Raw genomic sequence first — 12,050 nt, forward strand, 5'->3', positions numbered from 1 at the left:
ATATCTTTAACAAAAATTCCTAGAATGGTAGATTTACAATTTTTTAGATGATTATAGCATTTTGTCATTCACCCATAAATATATTTACCAGCTATACAAAACAGAAGAGGACAAAGTAAAGAAATGGCAATTTATATTTTTTTTCTTTTGCCAACTTCTATTAATAAAAAGAGCAAACACTATGACCCAAGAATGAATGCAAATTACAAGACCTACAAAAGAGAATGTGTTGCAACTGTACACAAGAATTAAAAGCGCAAACAAATGAATCGCGGCACCTACAAACACGACTATCTAAACCACTAACTACAGAACCATTTTTAACCAGCGAATCCTCCAAAAAATTCACCTATCCCACGTCGCCTGGTACACGGTAGGCCTATGCCGCAGCCACTGCACCATCTCCCGATCAATCGACCCCTTGTGCAACGCAGCATCGAGCATCGGACTCCCCACGAATTTCAACGAGCTCTTGAACGACCATATCCTGTCCTTTGGCCAAGGTCTCTGGGGCTGCTTCTCCTGCCAGAATAGAAATAGGAGATTTCGGATTTCGGATTTAAAACTAGTAAAGACAGGACCGGATAATTATCAAGTTTTGTGAAACTCGACATGAAAAGTAGGCGAAGGACTCACCATGATGGAGAGCATGAACTTCACCATCCTTGGGCCATAGACGCGCTGGCGTGATGGCTTTTGGACTTTGGCGTAGAAAGAGCCAACATCGGGTAAAGATAAGCAGCCTCGACTTGCTTTGGCCAGGACAGCATCTGGTTCAGCGTTCTGATTGTGCCAAAACATTAGCTGTCCTAAACAATATGTCTCGCCATATGTTTTGCAGTATTCGTGAAGACCAGAACCCAACTTATCAGCGTACTTTGGACCAAGGTCGAGCGGACTGATGTAAACGGGTGGGGAAGTTACTTTCTTGTATTCCTGCAAGATGTAAATTAGATCAAAAGAAAAAGGAAAGGACACTCAACTGAAATGAATGTTCATTGTGCTGGAGTTACTTACTCTAATCCTAAAAAAGCACTTTGTATGAGCATATAGGTGTATCAAGTCAGCAGCTGCATCATGCCGACTTTTATATGTACAAGGAAGGTTTCGCACCTCATCTCTCAACCTGAAATGGGTAAACGCATTGCATTATATCTAAGGAGAAGTGTTCTGAGCTTGAGATGCTTATCCTCGGTTCAAAACGCTTACCATAATAAAGACCTCCTAAGCTTCGTCTCTGGGTTATCAGAACCACAAGGATCGTGAGCGTTAATCTTCACCTTGAGATCTTTCAATATAGCATCTTCTATATGAGGAGTCATGGACTGAATAAGTTCCTCGACTAATGACCCTTCTCCTCTCCAGAGGAATGAAGCTGCTTCTTCAGGGCTAAGCCTTTCAAGTGGAGGAGGGGCATTCTTTGGGTCGCCAAAAACGCATCGCATAACATATCTCACCTGCATGAAATTTGGCACGAAATTTCATCAACTCATGCATCCATCTATCCAATAGAACATAAGTAATAAACACACAGCCTTGCCAATAAACTCCTATGAGTAACAATCAGTATTTTCAAGTCTCTTTTGTGGAATGAAGAAAAGAATGTGCTGACAAAAATAAAATCAGCTCTACCTTGTCGATTGTAAGAGCCAAATTCTGGAGCCTCTGATTGTACACACCCTCCGCCTATAACAATAAGAAGTCAAACTAATGAACCACATATCAAAATCTATATCCTTGTATAGCTGCCAACACAAACAAGGTGAGGAAGTTAAAAGAGAGTTGGCTGACATATGCTTACCTGAATTTCAGAATCGGTCCTCTCAAGCTCCATGTTCACTTCTGCAAAGAACCTCTTCTTTTCATCTATATTATGCTTAAGAATCACATTAGGGAGTTCCGTCCTTTCAAAATTTATGAATCTCACCTAAAATAAGAGATTCAATTATCAAAAGGTGGCCTGGAAAAATTTAATTGTTAGTAAGAATAAGAGAAGCGTACCAAGCGAGCTGAGTAGGCAATCAGCCAATCAGGCAACCCACCAAGCAAACAACTCCCAAGTCCAGCTTTACCCAGTTCGATATAATCTTCCTCAGTCACCGAATTCAGTTCACAAGCCTCTAGTAGCAACTGGTGCCGATCAAGTAATCCATGATGCTCTTTCAGCACCTAACATCCAAAATAATAAAGTTATTGCAGCAACCCAAGCCATAGCCAGAAAATAAGAATAAAAATACATAAGGGAAATGGCTATGCTTAAAGAATCAATGAAAGTTATCAACTTAACGACATTAATCAATACCTTTTGGAAAGCCCCTTCACCTGTCAGATTCAGATAACTCCCACGGCAAACCTGGTTGCCACATAAACAAACTGAAGCTTCGTACTCTTCCTTACTCTGCAGAATTCAATCGTTACTCACCAAAGTAAAAAGAAGGGAAGTAAAATCTCATGCTACATAACCATGCTTTGCAATTCACTGACCTCAGTAACAGAATTATAGTCAAATGTGATCTCTTCGCCATAAGCAATTGGTCTTACAGAATAGATACCAATCTGGTACTGACCATCAACAGCAGTAACCCTGTTTTATCACAGTTAGTGATATAGCAATAATCCCTTAAAAATATTCCTTTTCATAACACAAGATTTCATCGGGAAATAAGACTTATTAACTGCGCAAGCAGAGAGGATAATGCATAACAATCGAGTACATACTTTGCTTCACAATTAGGTCTGCAGGAGTGACAAATCCGACTTGCATAGTTCGCCTTGTGCATTGCATCAACAACTACTAAATCATACCCATCAGCGTCACCCTGCAAACAAAGATTTAGAATAAACCCAAGGCTCAATGAATCAAGAGGTTGGCAGATAAAGAAATGAGAGTTGTTAAAGGTGCCCAAGGCGCAAGACATAATTCATTTTAAGGGCGAACTTTTGAAGATGACGGATAAAAACATAATAAGCAAATTCGCACTTTGGAAGATGACAGATAAAAACATGATGAGCAAATGATAACAATATAATTTGCGTAATCAAATGTAGGATACCTTCGGCCTCTCAAGATATATGTTATAGAACTCTGGGGCAGAATCACTATTGTTCTTTTGCAGAGCACGGATACCGTCTTGTTTTTCAAACCATTTCCAAGTAGGATAAACCTATGAGCAAAAGGAGAAAAACTCATCAAAATAAAGGTTTGCATGCAAGGTTACTGGCATAATAATGATAAGTTAAAGATTCATTGCCGAAGTTCATCAGTATAAAAAAACATGCTTACATTGCAACTACGCATATCAGTTGTGCAAGGAATCACTAAAAGGTCAAAATGGGAAGTACAAGTTCAGATCACAAAGTCATAGGTGAAAGATAAACCAAATAGCATCTCCAATAACTTGTTTCAAAAGTTAGGATAAAAAAGGCGCATAAGAATCATGTAGTTCCCTTCGAATACGGTCCAGCCCTGGGCATAAGAGTACATGGTATGTAGCATCTTGGATGTAAAGAAAAGAAAATGAGGGGGGGGGCGGCAAAATGCCAAGTAATTTTGATAAAAATATTGGTGAAAGATATTTCCATTATTGTAAGTCCACTAATACCGAGTACTGATTTAAGCACAGAAGGAACTAAAGTGAACTCAGGAAGCTCTTAAGAATAAAACAGAGTAAATACAATTAATATTATAATACATTAAAATAAGTACCAGTAGCAAAAATGAGATATTAAAATAAAGTATTACCTCTCCAAGAAATTCAACAACAAAGTCATCTTCAGTGAAACCACCTTCCTTGTTGCACACTACTCCAAGACCCTGGTCAGAAAAGCACCATCAGAAGGCATGAACAAGACTAAGAGCGTGAACATGCTATCCAAACAAATTAACAATATACTTTTAACACAAGATAAGTTGGTGTGGCTGACCTTTCGATAAGCAACATAGTTGTCCTCTGGTCGACCATCGATGGCCTTAAGCATAAACTGGCAGAGACGCAAGAGTCTTCTGTCTCCATTTTCATTGGCAGTGACCAGTATCTCTTCAAATACAGGTTTCAAAGGATACACCATAGGAGTGTTCCCAGTGCCAGTAAATTTTCTTATTTGCTTGTTAAGAGCACGGAGGAGAATTTCTTCAATGAACATATGCTTTTCGACAAGTGACCAATCTGAGTCATCCGGCATTGAATCAAGAAGAAGATTATGAGTGTATGGATCAATACCATAAACTTCTTGTTCTAAGACCTCATCCCCTGGGGATTTCCTGGGTTTAAAATCCTTCACCTCAGGAATTTCCATATCAGACTCCTCAGTGCCATTTCTCTGAGCATAAAGCTTCTCATCATAGTCTTCAGGTAAAGAAACCTGCATTTTTCTTCTCACTTCCTCCTCATCCGCTACAATAACATAGTGATCAATAACTTCATACTTCCTTGTGACAGGGGGTACAAGACTAGCCTTTGTCATGCGAGCACCCCATTCACGCTCATCAGCATAGGGATCAAGCCCATCATCAAGTGTGAAAAATGTGTCCCCCCTAGACTCTTTGATAGCACCTCCAGACGGTGATTCTAAGTCACTTTCCGTATCTGATGCAGTGCTCTCACTTTCGGTGATACTTGCATTGGAAGATCTATCCATATCATCAGATGTGTCACTTCCTGAATCCAAAGATCTTTTGTATAGTTTGGATAATCGCTTTCTGATTTCTCGATCAGAAGCACAATCTCCAGAGTCGTAAAGACCATTCATGAACAGGTTGCCATTGCTTCTGTATGAATGTTTCCTTTCAGACCCTTTATTCAGGTTCTTCTTATATTTTGAGGAAGTAGATGAAAAGCCAGGAGGTGAATCCTCTTTCCAGGATCTCATCACCTCATCTCTTGTATATTCTACCTTTGAACCTTTTTCCAGACTTGTAGCTAGTTGAATAAATAATGTTACAACACGTTTCATGTCTCTAGCATCAACCCGAGTTTTAGCCCTGGAATGAAATTCATCATATCATCATACGCCTCAATTAAACAACAAAAGGACAACAGAAACATTACGACTAGCTTGAAAATTTAGACAGAAGTTAGAGTTCCTTTTCCTCATCTATAACAAACACAAACCAAATTCCATAGCAAATATAAACTATTCATAAATCAATCAAGCAATACAAGGCAATAAAACTTAGCCACTAGATGCTATGAACAACACACAGCTTACGTTTCAGCCAGACAGCCACACATATTTTCATCAGTAGTTATTAACATAAATGGTATATCTAAGCTGTAGCATCAAGCCAAAAAAAAGTCCTTGGACATCATTCCTAAGATAAAAGGCACATAAAGTACAAAAAAGTAAAAAATTAGTAGGAGTGCGGTTGGTTGACACAGAGCCACTAATACAGTGTATACATGTCCTCACTATATATTGTGTCTGCCTCGTCTGCTACATAATTTTTTTTACTCGCACAAGAAGTAAAGTCATGCAAAGCAAAGGTAAATATAAATGATTGTTTAACATGACTTACTTAATTGCATCCCTGCACATACGACTTATGTCATCTTTGATAGCATTCAATCCACGTCTGGTATAATACCCATTTCTTATTCTCCCCTCAATATCAGCAACCTGAAGATCTCAAAAAATTATATAAGTTATCAAACTATCCTATCAAGTACCAACAGGTACATAACCAGAAAACGTATGATCAATACCTTGATCTTAAAAAACTCAATGGAATTCTCGTTCATGATGTCCCGTAGGCATGTAGCAACGTATTCCTCCATTCTCCTGAACCCATTTCCAGCCTTCTTAATAGCCAAACGCCTCAATTGAGCATCCCTAGAAAGGATAGATGAAGACTTTCGGGCATCAAAGAGCTTGGACCGTTTATACAAGCTTCGCCGGAATAACTGGTTTGCATCCCTCTTATCTGAACTTTCTAAATACTCTTTAAGTCCACTGGATTCATCCATATGATTAGAAGATGATGGGTTCCTATCAGTTAGGTGATTAAGGCTCCGAATTTTCAAATGTGCATTCCGGTTCCTGACCCAATTGATATTAGGAAACTTTGAAACAAGGTCTTCGAACTGGGTGCAACCTCTAATATCTATAGAAGACAAAAATGGTAATGACTGAAGAACTTCCTCAAGCATGGCAGAAGTAATGCCAGTACAACCACGTAATGATAAGGAAGTTATCTTTTCTTCCTTGTAATCCTTCTGCAGAATACAACATAAGTCAGGCTTGAAACATAACAAGCTATAACGAGCCTTCAAGATTTCACCATTTAAATTTTCATTTAAGGTAAAGGTAAAAGGAATACAGAACTACAATTTATGCACAAATGCAAAATTGAAGATAAAGTTACCATTATTTTCAAGATGGTGGAGTCGGAGCAGTTGGGTCCAATGGCACAAAAGTCAATCTGTCTAGAAATATCTTTGTAATATTTAGCCACCGATCGCCAGTGCTTGCACGTCAATGCAGCATAATAAAGAGACTTGACATCAGCTCTAAGAAAATGAAATATCCGGGCCAGGATATTGCCATCAAGCAGATCCCAACTTCCCCTCTCTAGTTCAGAATCCAATTTGTCTACTTTTATGAAGGAAACATCAGCACATAACTCATCAAAGTCACAATTATCATTCTGAAAAGTTAGCACATCATCATCCGTCTCAAACTCCTCCTCGATCCCATCTATCCTAGCTCGTTTGCTTGCACGGAAGTGATCTGCAACATTAGTTCAGAAGATATTTTCACTTAGTGTTGTCATAAACATAAGCTATGTACATGCAAATAACGGTAAGATAAGTCAGGGGCTTCCACCATAGCATGCCGTTTCACAGTTACAGAATGAAAAGAAAACTACAAGTGATGAAAGTTTATAGTTAACTTTTTTGGTCTCCCTCTTGGACCTTTTTAGGGATTTATCTTATATATCTTACAAAAAGTACAAATAAACAGATAATACAACATAGCATAAGCAAAACAAATAGAGTGATCAATACCAGAATTGTAAATATGTTTCTCAATCTCTTTTTTAGGCTGTCTGGCACTGATCCAAGGATCAAGCACTTCATTAATGGCAGCTGCAAACTCCCGGCTCTTGTATGACTTCATAACCAATTCATGAAGCCTTCCTCGAGTATACCCAATAAATTGGGGATGTAGGCCATGGAATCTATTGGATGTTATCTGGTCCCCATCCAATACGCCACCACTTGCTTCTGGAAGCAAAGATAAACTAGTTGCAGCCTCCTCATGCTTTTTAGTTCCAGAAGGCTCAGATGAGACAGTCACTGGAACCCAAATTTTATCTTGTTTTCTGAATACACTGCTGTGCTTTTGGATGACACCTTGATCTGCCATTCTCTGAAGCTCTGAGAATGACAGAGGTCCTCGTTCATGTCCAGCACCATCAAGGAAGTACCAATCTCCCGAATGCAATCTCAATTCATCAAGCTTATAAAGACGGTCCTTAGGCATACTGACAAGTGCCCTGTCCTTACTAGAATCATGTGAGTCTTGTTCATGAGCACTCTTACAGGGACCATCTTCAGATGATTGCTTTATGTCACCACTTGAGGAATATGGCCGCGAAGATCTCGAAGAGAATCTTTCCTTTCTAACTTTTACCCGGGATTCGGATACAAATGAACCATGGTCCTTTACCACACAAGCATTTATCCTAATCACTGGAAGCATCAGTCCTCTGACCCCCCTGGGAAGGAGAGGCTTATTTTGGGTAGGCCTGGTTATAGCGCTGAGGTCACTCAACTCATCAGGAGAGGTAAAAGCCCATGGTGGCAAGTCCAGTCTTCGACCCTGAGAAGGGTGGTACAAGTCATCCTTTTGCTCCCACCTGGGGTCTTCACAACCAGACTTGGGCATTTGGCACAAGGGATAGCCATCATTGAGAACAACCTTTCTCTTCCAAGATCTATCTAGAGTAGTTTCATCACTTCTTATCCAATCACATCCCCTGCACACAAATTGGCTGAAGAAACTTTCACCAGTATCATTGTAATCCAGTTCATTATCCCTTTCCAAGGAGGAAGGTACAGCAGGTCTTGATTCTTCAGCATTCACAAATTGAAGCTCAGAAGCACTATCTTCAAAATGCTCATCCCTATCCTTTAAGTGCCCTGTAAAACCTGTCAATGCCAAACAAAATTCCTTTGAGTTACAAGCACATTTCCAAAGTTTATCTTCAACAACAGCTAAGAGTTAACACATAATGGTATAAATTGAAATTGTTTTAGGGCTCAAAGATTTGAGAATTAAGGTTTTCTGTTTAGTATTAGCAGATTATAGAAACCTGTTCTCCCTGTTGGATAAATTTCAAAGAGCAAAATTGTACTACTACTATTTATCAAGCTGATTTTCAAATCGTGTGAAATCAAAATATAGAAATCGCTCTGCTTTAATTGTATGACCACAGAAAGGTTATTTCTACAATCAAAATTCCAAATTCTATATCCAAACAAGCAACAGACAGAGCAGCTGCAGAACAAATTAAGAGATAGAAACAGAGCATATATGGAATGTAAACCAAAGACCAGAAGTGTTGTGATGCAACATGAAATAAAGCCAATCTGAAAATAAGCAAACGGAACAATTCTAGAGCAACACATTGGCTTCATCAAAACAACTCTTACTATACATTGAAGAAATCAAAATAAAGTACCTGGTGATTTCCACCATTTCTCCCAGTCCTCAGGATCTGACGAAATTTGCAGCAGTTCTGCAAGAAAAAAAAAATAGAAGATCCATTAAATGAAAAGCACAAATACGAAATAGATACTACTACTTAAATTTCAGCTTCAAGTAGACAAGACAGAGACAACAGGCTGAACTGGAACCTTATTGAATAGAAGTTTTTATAAATAAATTTTCATATAAAAAAAATGTTTCCCTTATATCGTACATTTCAGCACAAACTGGGAAGTGCTCAAAATTAAAATGCATCCTTCTGATCGTGTAGCACCAATGAACATTTGACGAGCCATATTATTTGAAAATCTGGGAAGAAACCAGCTTAAGACATCAGATATGTTCATACCTGCTAGCATCTCAGCTTCCTTGCCGGGAATTAGAGTGACACCCTCTAGGAGTGCTCCAACTCTATTATCGATATGAAAATCTTCTACAGGCTTGGAAATAAACAATATGTCCTTAGAGCAGATTACTGGATTTGAAGAAGAGACCAGCAATTCTCCATTACTGGATACCTCGTTTCCATTATCTGCCAATAGATTACCAGGAGCCTCAGGAGGACAGACAAGTTGAGTAACTGTGTCTGGAACAATAGAAGGGAAGTTTGCAGTAACCAATGGAGAAACCGCTTTTTCAACAGTTACCCACCTGTCACTTTCCAAATGTTTGATCAAATGATCTGATACAAGATATCCCTCTTCAACAAGTTTTTTGAGATCAGACAGCTTGGAAGGCCCATGTTCGACGCCAAAGTGATCCAGGTAATACCACTTCCCTGCGACTGCATCCACAACTTGCGGGACATGAGGCGGAGTGTTACAGATGTCCATGTCTTCTTCCATTGATGCTGCTTCTTCAGCGATTCCATTTTCTTGAGACATTTCAACACTTTTAAGCGAAGGACTCTGAGATAACTGTTCATGGTCACACGAGGGCCCGGAAGTTTTATCTGTAATTACGTTTCCTATATCTGGTGACTTTTTACCCAAAAACTGTGATTCCCTTCCACCAGAATCCTTCACCTGATTATGCTTTCCTTCCTGACCTTTGCTGCCATAATGGACAGAGCGCTTTTCCCCAACTCCAGGTTTTCGATTTGTTTCGCGATCCCTACCATCCCGATTGCGACCATGATTTCGAGGGGAGGGCTCCACATGAGCAGGACTCCGGCCCCTGTTATCAAAGTGACGGCTAGATTCGTAAGGTGACTTACTTCGATCATATTGGTCATAAGTTGGTGTCCCGCGGCGGGCCGGGCTGCGATCCCGATTATCATGGTTGCGGGTCCGATCATGTGGGGACCGCTCAGAATGATGGGGACTGTCGCTGTGCCTATCATAAGCAGCTGCTCTAGATGACTCCATATATCTAGAAGGATGCCTTTCAGAGGGAATATTACGAGATGAAGAAGAAGAAGAAGCAGTCTTGTACGGTCTCTCCATAGTCCTGCCGGAGTAGTGGTCTGTCGGGAAACCAGATCGGCTGCCACCATCGTCCGAAAGTTTCCTGTTTTTAGATCCAGAATAGTCCTCATAGTCAACACGGTACTTCCGCTCATTACTATCAAAATCACTGCCATGCCGCTTTAAACGGTTGCTGAACGAATAGTCTCTTCCATGGCTCTTGCTACTGGTGAAATCATTCTTCAGAATGCCTTCTTCACCAGTTATTTTGGAGCTGATTTTCGGAGTTTTCTCAGATTCATACCTGGAATTGTATTTCCTCGAATGCTGAGCACTCCCGCCACTTCTGCCAAGCTCCTTCTCACTGGAATACTTACCTGACGGTGGCGTCCAATCACGCTCACGGTCACCTTTCCACCCCTTATCCTTACTGGGCGGTGACCAATCACGGTCACCTTTCCAGCCTTTTTCTCGAGAAGGGGGAGACCAATCGGATTCCCGATCAACTCTCCATCCTCTCTCCCTAGCAGAAGGGGACGTCCATTCACGCTCATTTTTCCATCCTCTTTCCTTAGCTGCATCAAACCTTCGAGCCTTCGAGTAACCATAATCACCAGCCTTGTCAGTTCTGCACCACCTGTCAGGGACAAATTCCCCCTTTTCCAGCTCCTCTCTCGATGAACTCCAATCATTTTTCTCCCATTCACCACCACCTTTCCGCCACTTACCAGGGATGAACTCGCCCTTCTCAACCTCACTCTTAATTTCGAACCTTCTCACCGGCTTCTCAGGAACAAACTCACCGTTCTCAAAGGGAAGCGTCCCCAGCTCACCCTCCTCCACTTCATCTTTGCTGTTGTCATTACAAACATCATCACTGCCATTTTTCTCAGGAATTTCCTTATTATGATTATCATTATTACTACTATTCAAACTGCCAGAATTGTTCGTCCCCAGCTCGGTTCCCTTGTGCTTCTTCGGCTTCATCTTCCGCTTCACTTTAGCCAACTTGACGGAAGTCTTGGAAACAGAATTGAGCTCGGTGTTGCCATTGGTCTTCCCCCCGCAAATAGCGAACTTATCCATAATATGCTGTGAAGGGACACATGCAACACCTCCATCGCCCATGGAATGCCCCAAAATCAATCTTCAGCTCGTTTCAACACGTCCAGTCCAACCCTAATCCACTTCTTCTCCAGGGCTGTCAATGCTCATACTGCTGCACCCTTGCTAAATCCTCCTCCCTCGAAATCCACCTGCCAAAAAACCCCCAAAATCAATCCAAATTACACAAATTCACCGGACCGCAATCCAAACACAAACACGAACAAATCACCAACAAAATGCAGAAGGGTTTTTCAATTCGACGGAGAAACAACCCCGCGAATTGAACAAACACCGCAACACCGACGCGGAAAACGGTTCGGAAGGACCGGAATCCAGAAAATTGAATTTGGGGCGGAAAATGTGGTCGTGGCTAGGGTTTTGAAATCTGAAGACTTACGAGTTGGAAATTGCGGAAGCAGAGTCGAGGCGGTGCCGGAGAAGTAGGCGAGTCGGTTGTGGAGTCGGAGATGGGGAGATTTGAGAGAATTGCAGACGCCGGATCGATTGATGAGAGGAAGAATAGCTGAAGACGAATCTCTGTAAATCGATTGTGTTTTTAAGCTCTGTATTTTCTTTTTATTTTAGCGCTTCTTTTTTTTTTCTTTTTTTTTTGTTAAAACAAGTTGAGTGCTTGGGCTTTCCGCATTGGCCCGCGAAGTAATATTAAATATATTTATTAATTAATTTTCTAATTTTTAATTAAAATATTAATTGGGGAATTATTTATGCCCTCAAATTGGATATATTATGTTGCTAATATGTTATAAATATCATGGTTTATAATTAATAATAATCAATTATTTTATGGTCATAGGCCGTTGTCAAAAG

The 12,050-nt window shown here is 40.4% G+C and overlaps 1 protein-coding gene across 1 annotated transcript; it reads right to left on the reverse strand.

The window, feature by feature from the left end:
• Positions 1 to 116: 116 nt before the first annotated feature.
• On the reverse strand, positions 117 to 11,815 carry LOC125190728 (histone-lysine N-methyltransferase ATXR3-like). Its single transcript, XM_048088104.1, has 20 exons — positions 11,620 to 11,815; positions 9,059 to 11,371; positions 8,684 to 8,740; positions 7,005 to 8,150; positions 6,362 to 6,726; positions 5,703 to 6,212; positions 5,516 to 5,616; positions 3,925 to 4,981; positions 3,743 to 3,814; positions 3,054 to 3,164; positions 2,719 to 2,819; positions 2,485 to 2,584; positions 2,303 to 2,398; positions 2,002 to 2,169; positions 1,802 to 1,927; positions 1,633 to 1,686; positions 1,210 to 1,457; positions 1,018 to 1,126; positions 637 to 936; positions 117 to 522 (listed from the first exon to the last, which is right to left on the reverse strand). Exons 2-20 carry the CDS (start codon positions 11,241 to 11,243, stop codon positions 346 to 348), a joined length of 7,083 nt encoding a protein of 2,360 aa, XP_047944061.1. The 5' UTR covers positions 11,244 to 11,371; positions 11,620 to 11,815; the 3' UTR covers positions 117 to 345.
• Positions 11,816 to 12,050: the final 235 nt, after the last annotated feature.

This window comes from Salvia hispanica, chromosome 5 (genome assembly GCF_023119035.1).
Source record: "Salvia hispanica cultivar TCC Black 2014 chromosome 5, UniMelb_Shisp_WGS_1.0, whole genome shotgun sequence".
NCBI classification, from domain to species: Eukaryota; Viridiplantae; Streptophyta; class Magnoliopsida; order Lamiales; family Lamiaceae; genus Salvia; species Salvia hispanica.

Coding starts and splice junctions, on each gene's coding strand:
- LOC125190728 (XM_048088104.1), bottom strand. CDS start 11,243: ATGGGCGATGGAGGTGTTGCATGTGTCCCTTCACAGCATATTATGGAT. Junction 8,151..8,683: donor GAAATGGTGGAAATCACCAG/GTACTTTATTTT, acceptor TGGCATTGACAG/GTTTTACAGGGCACTTAAAG. Junction 6,727..7,004: donor GAAACATATTTACAATTCTG/GTATTGATCACT, acceptor CTAATGTTGCAG/ATCACTTCCGTGCAAGCAAA.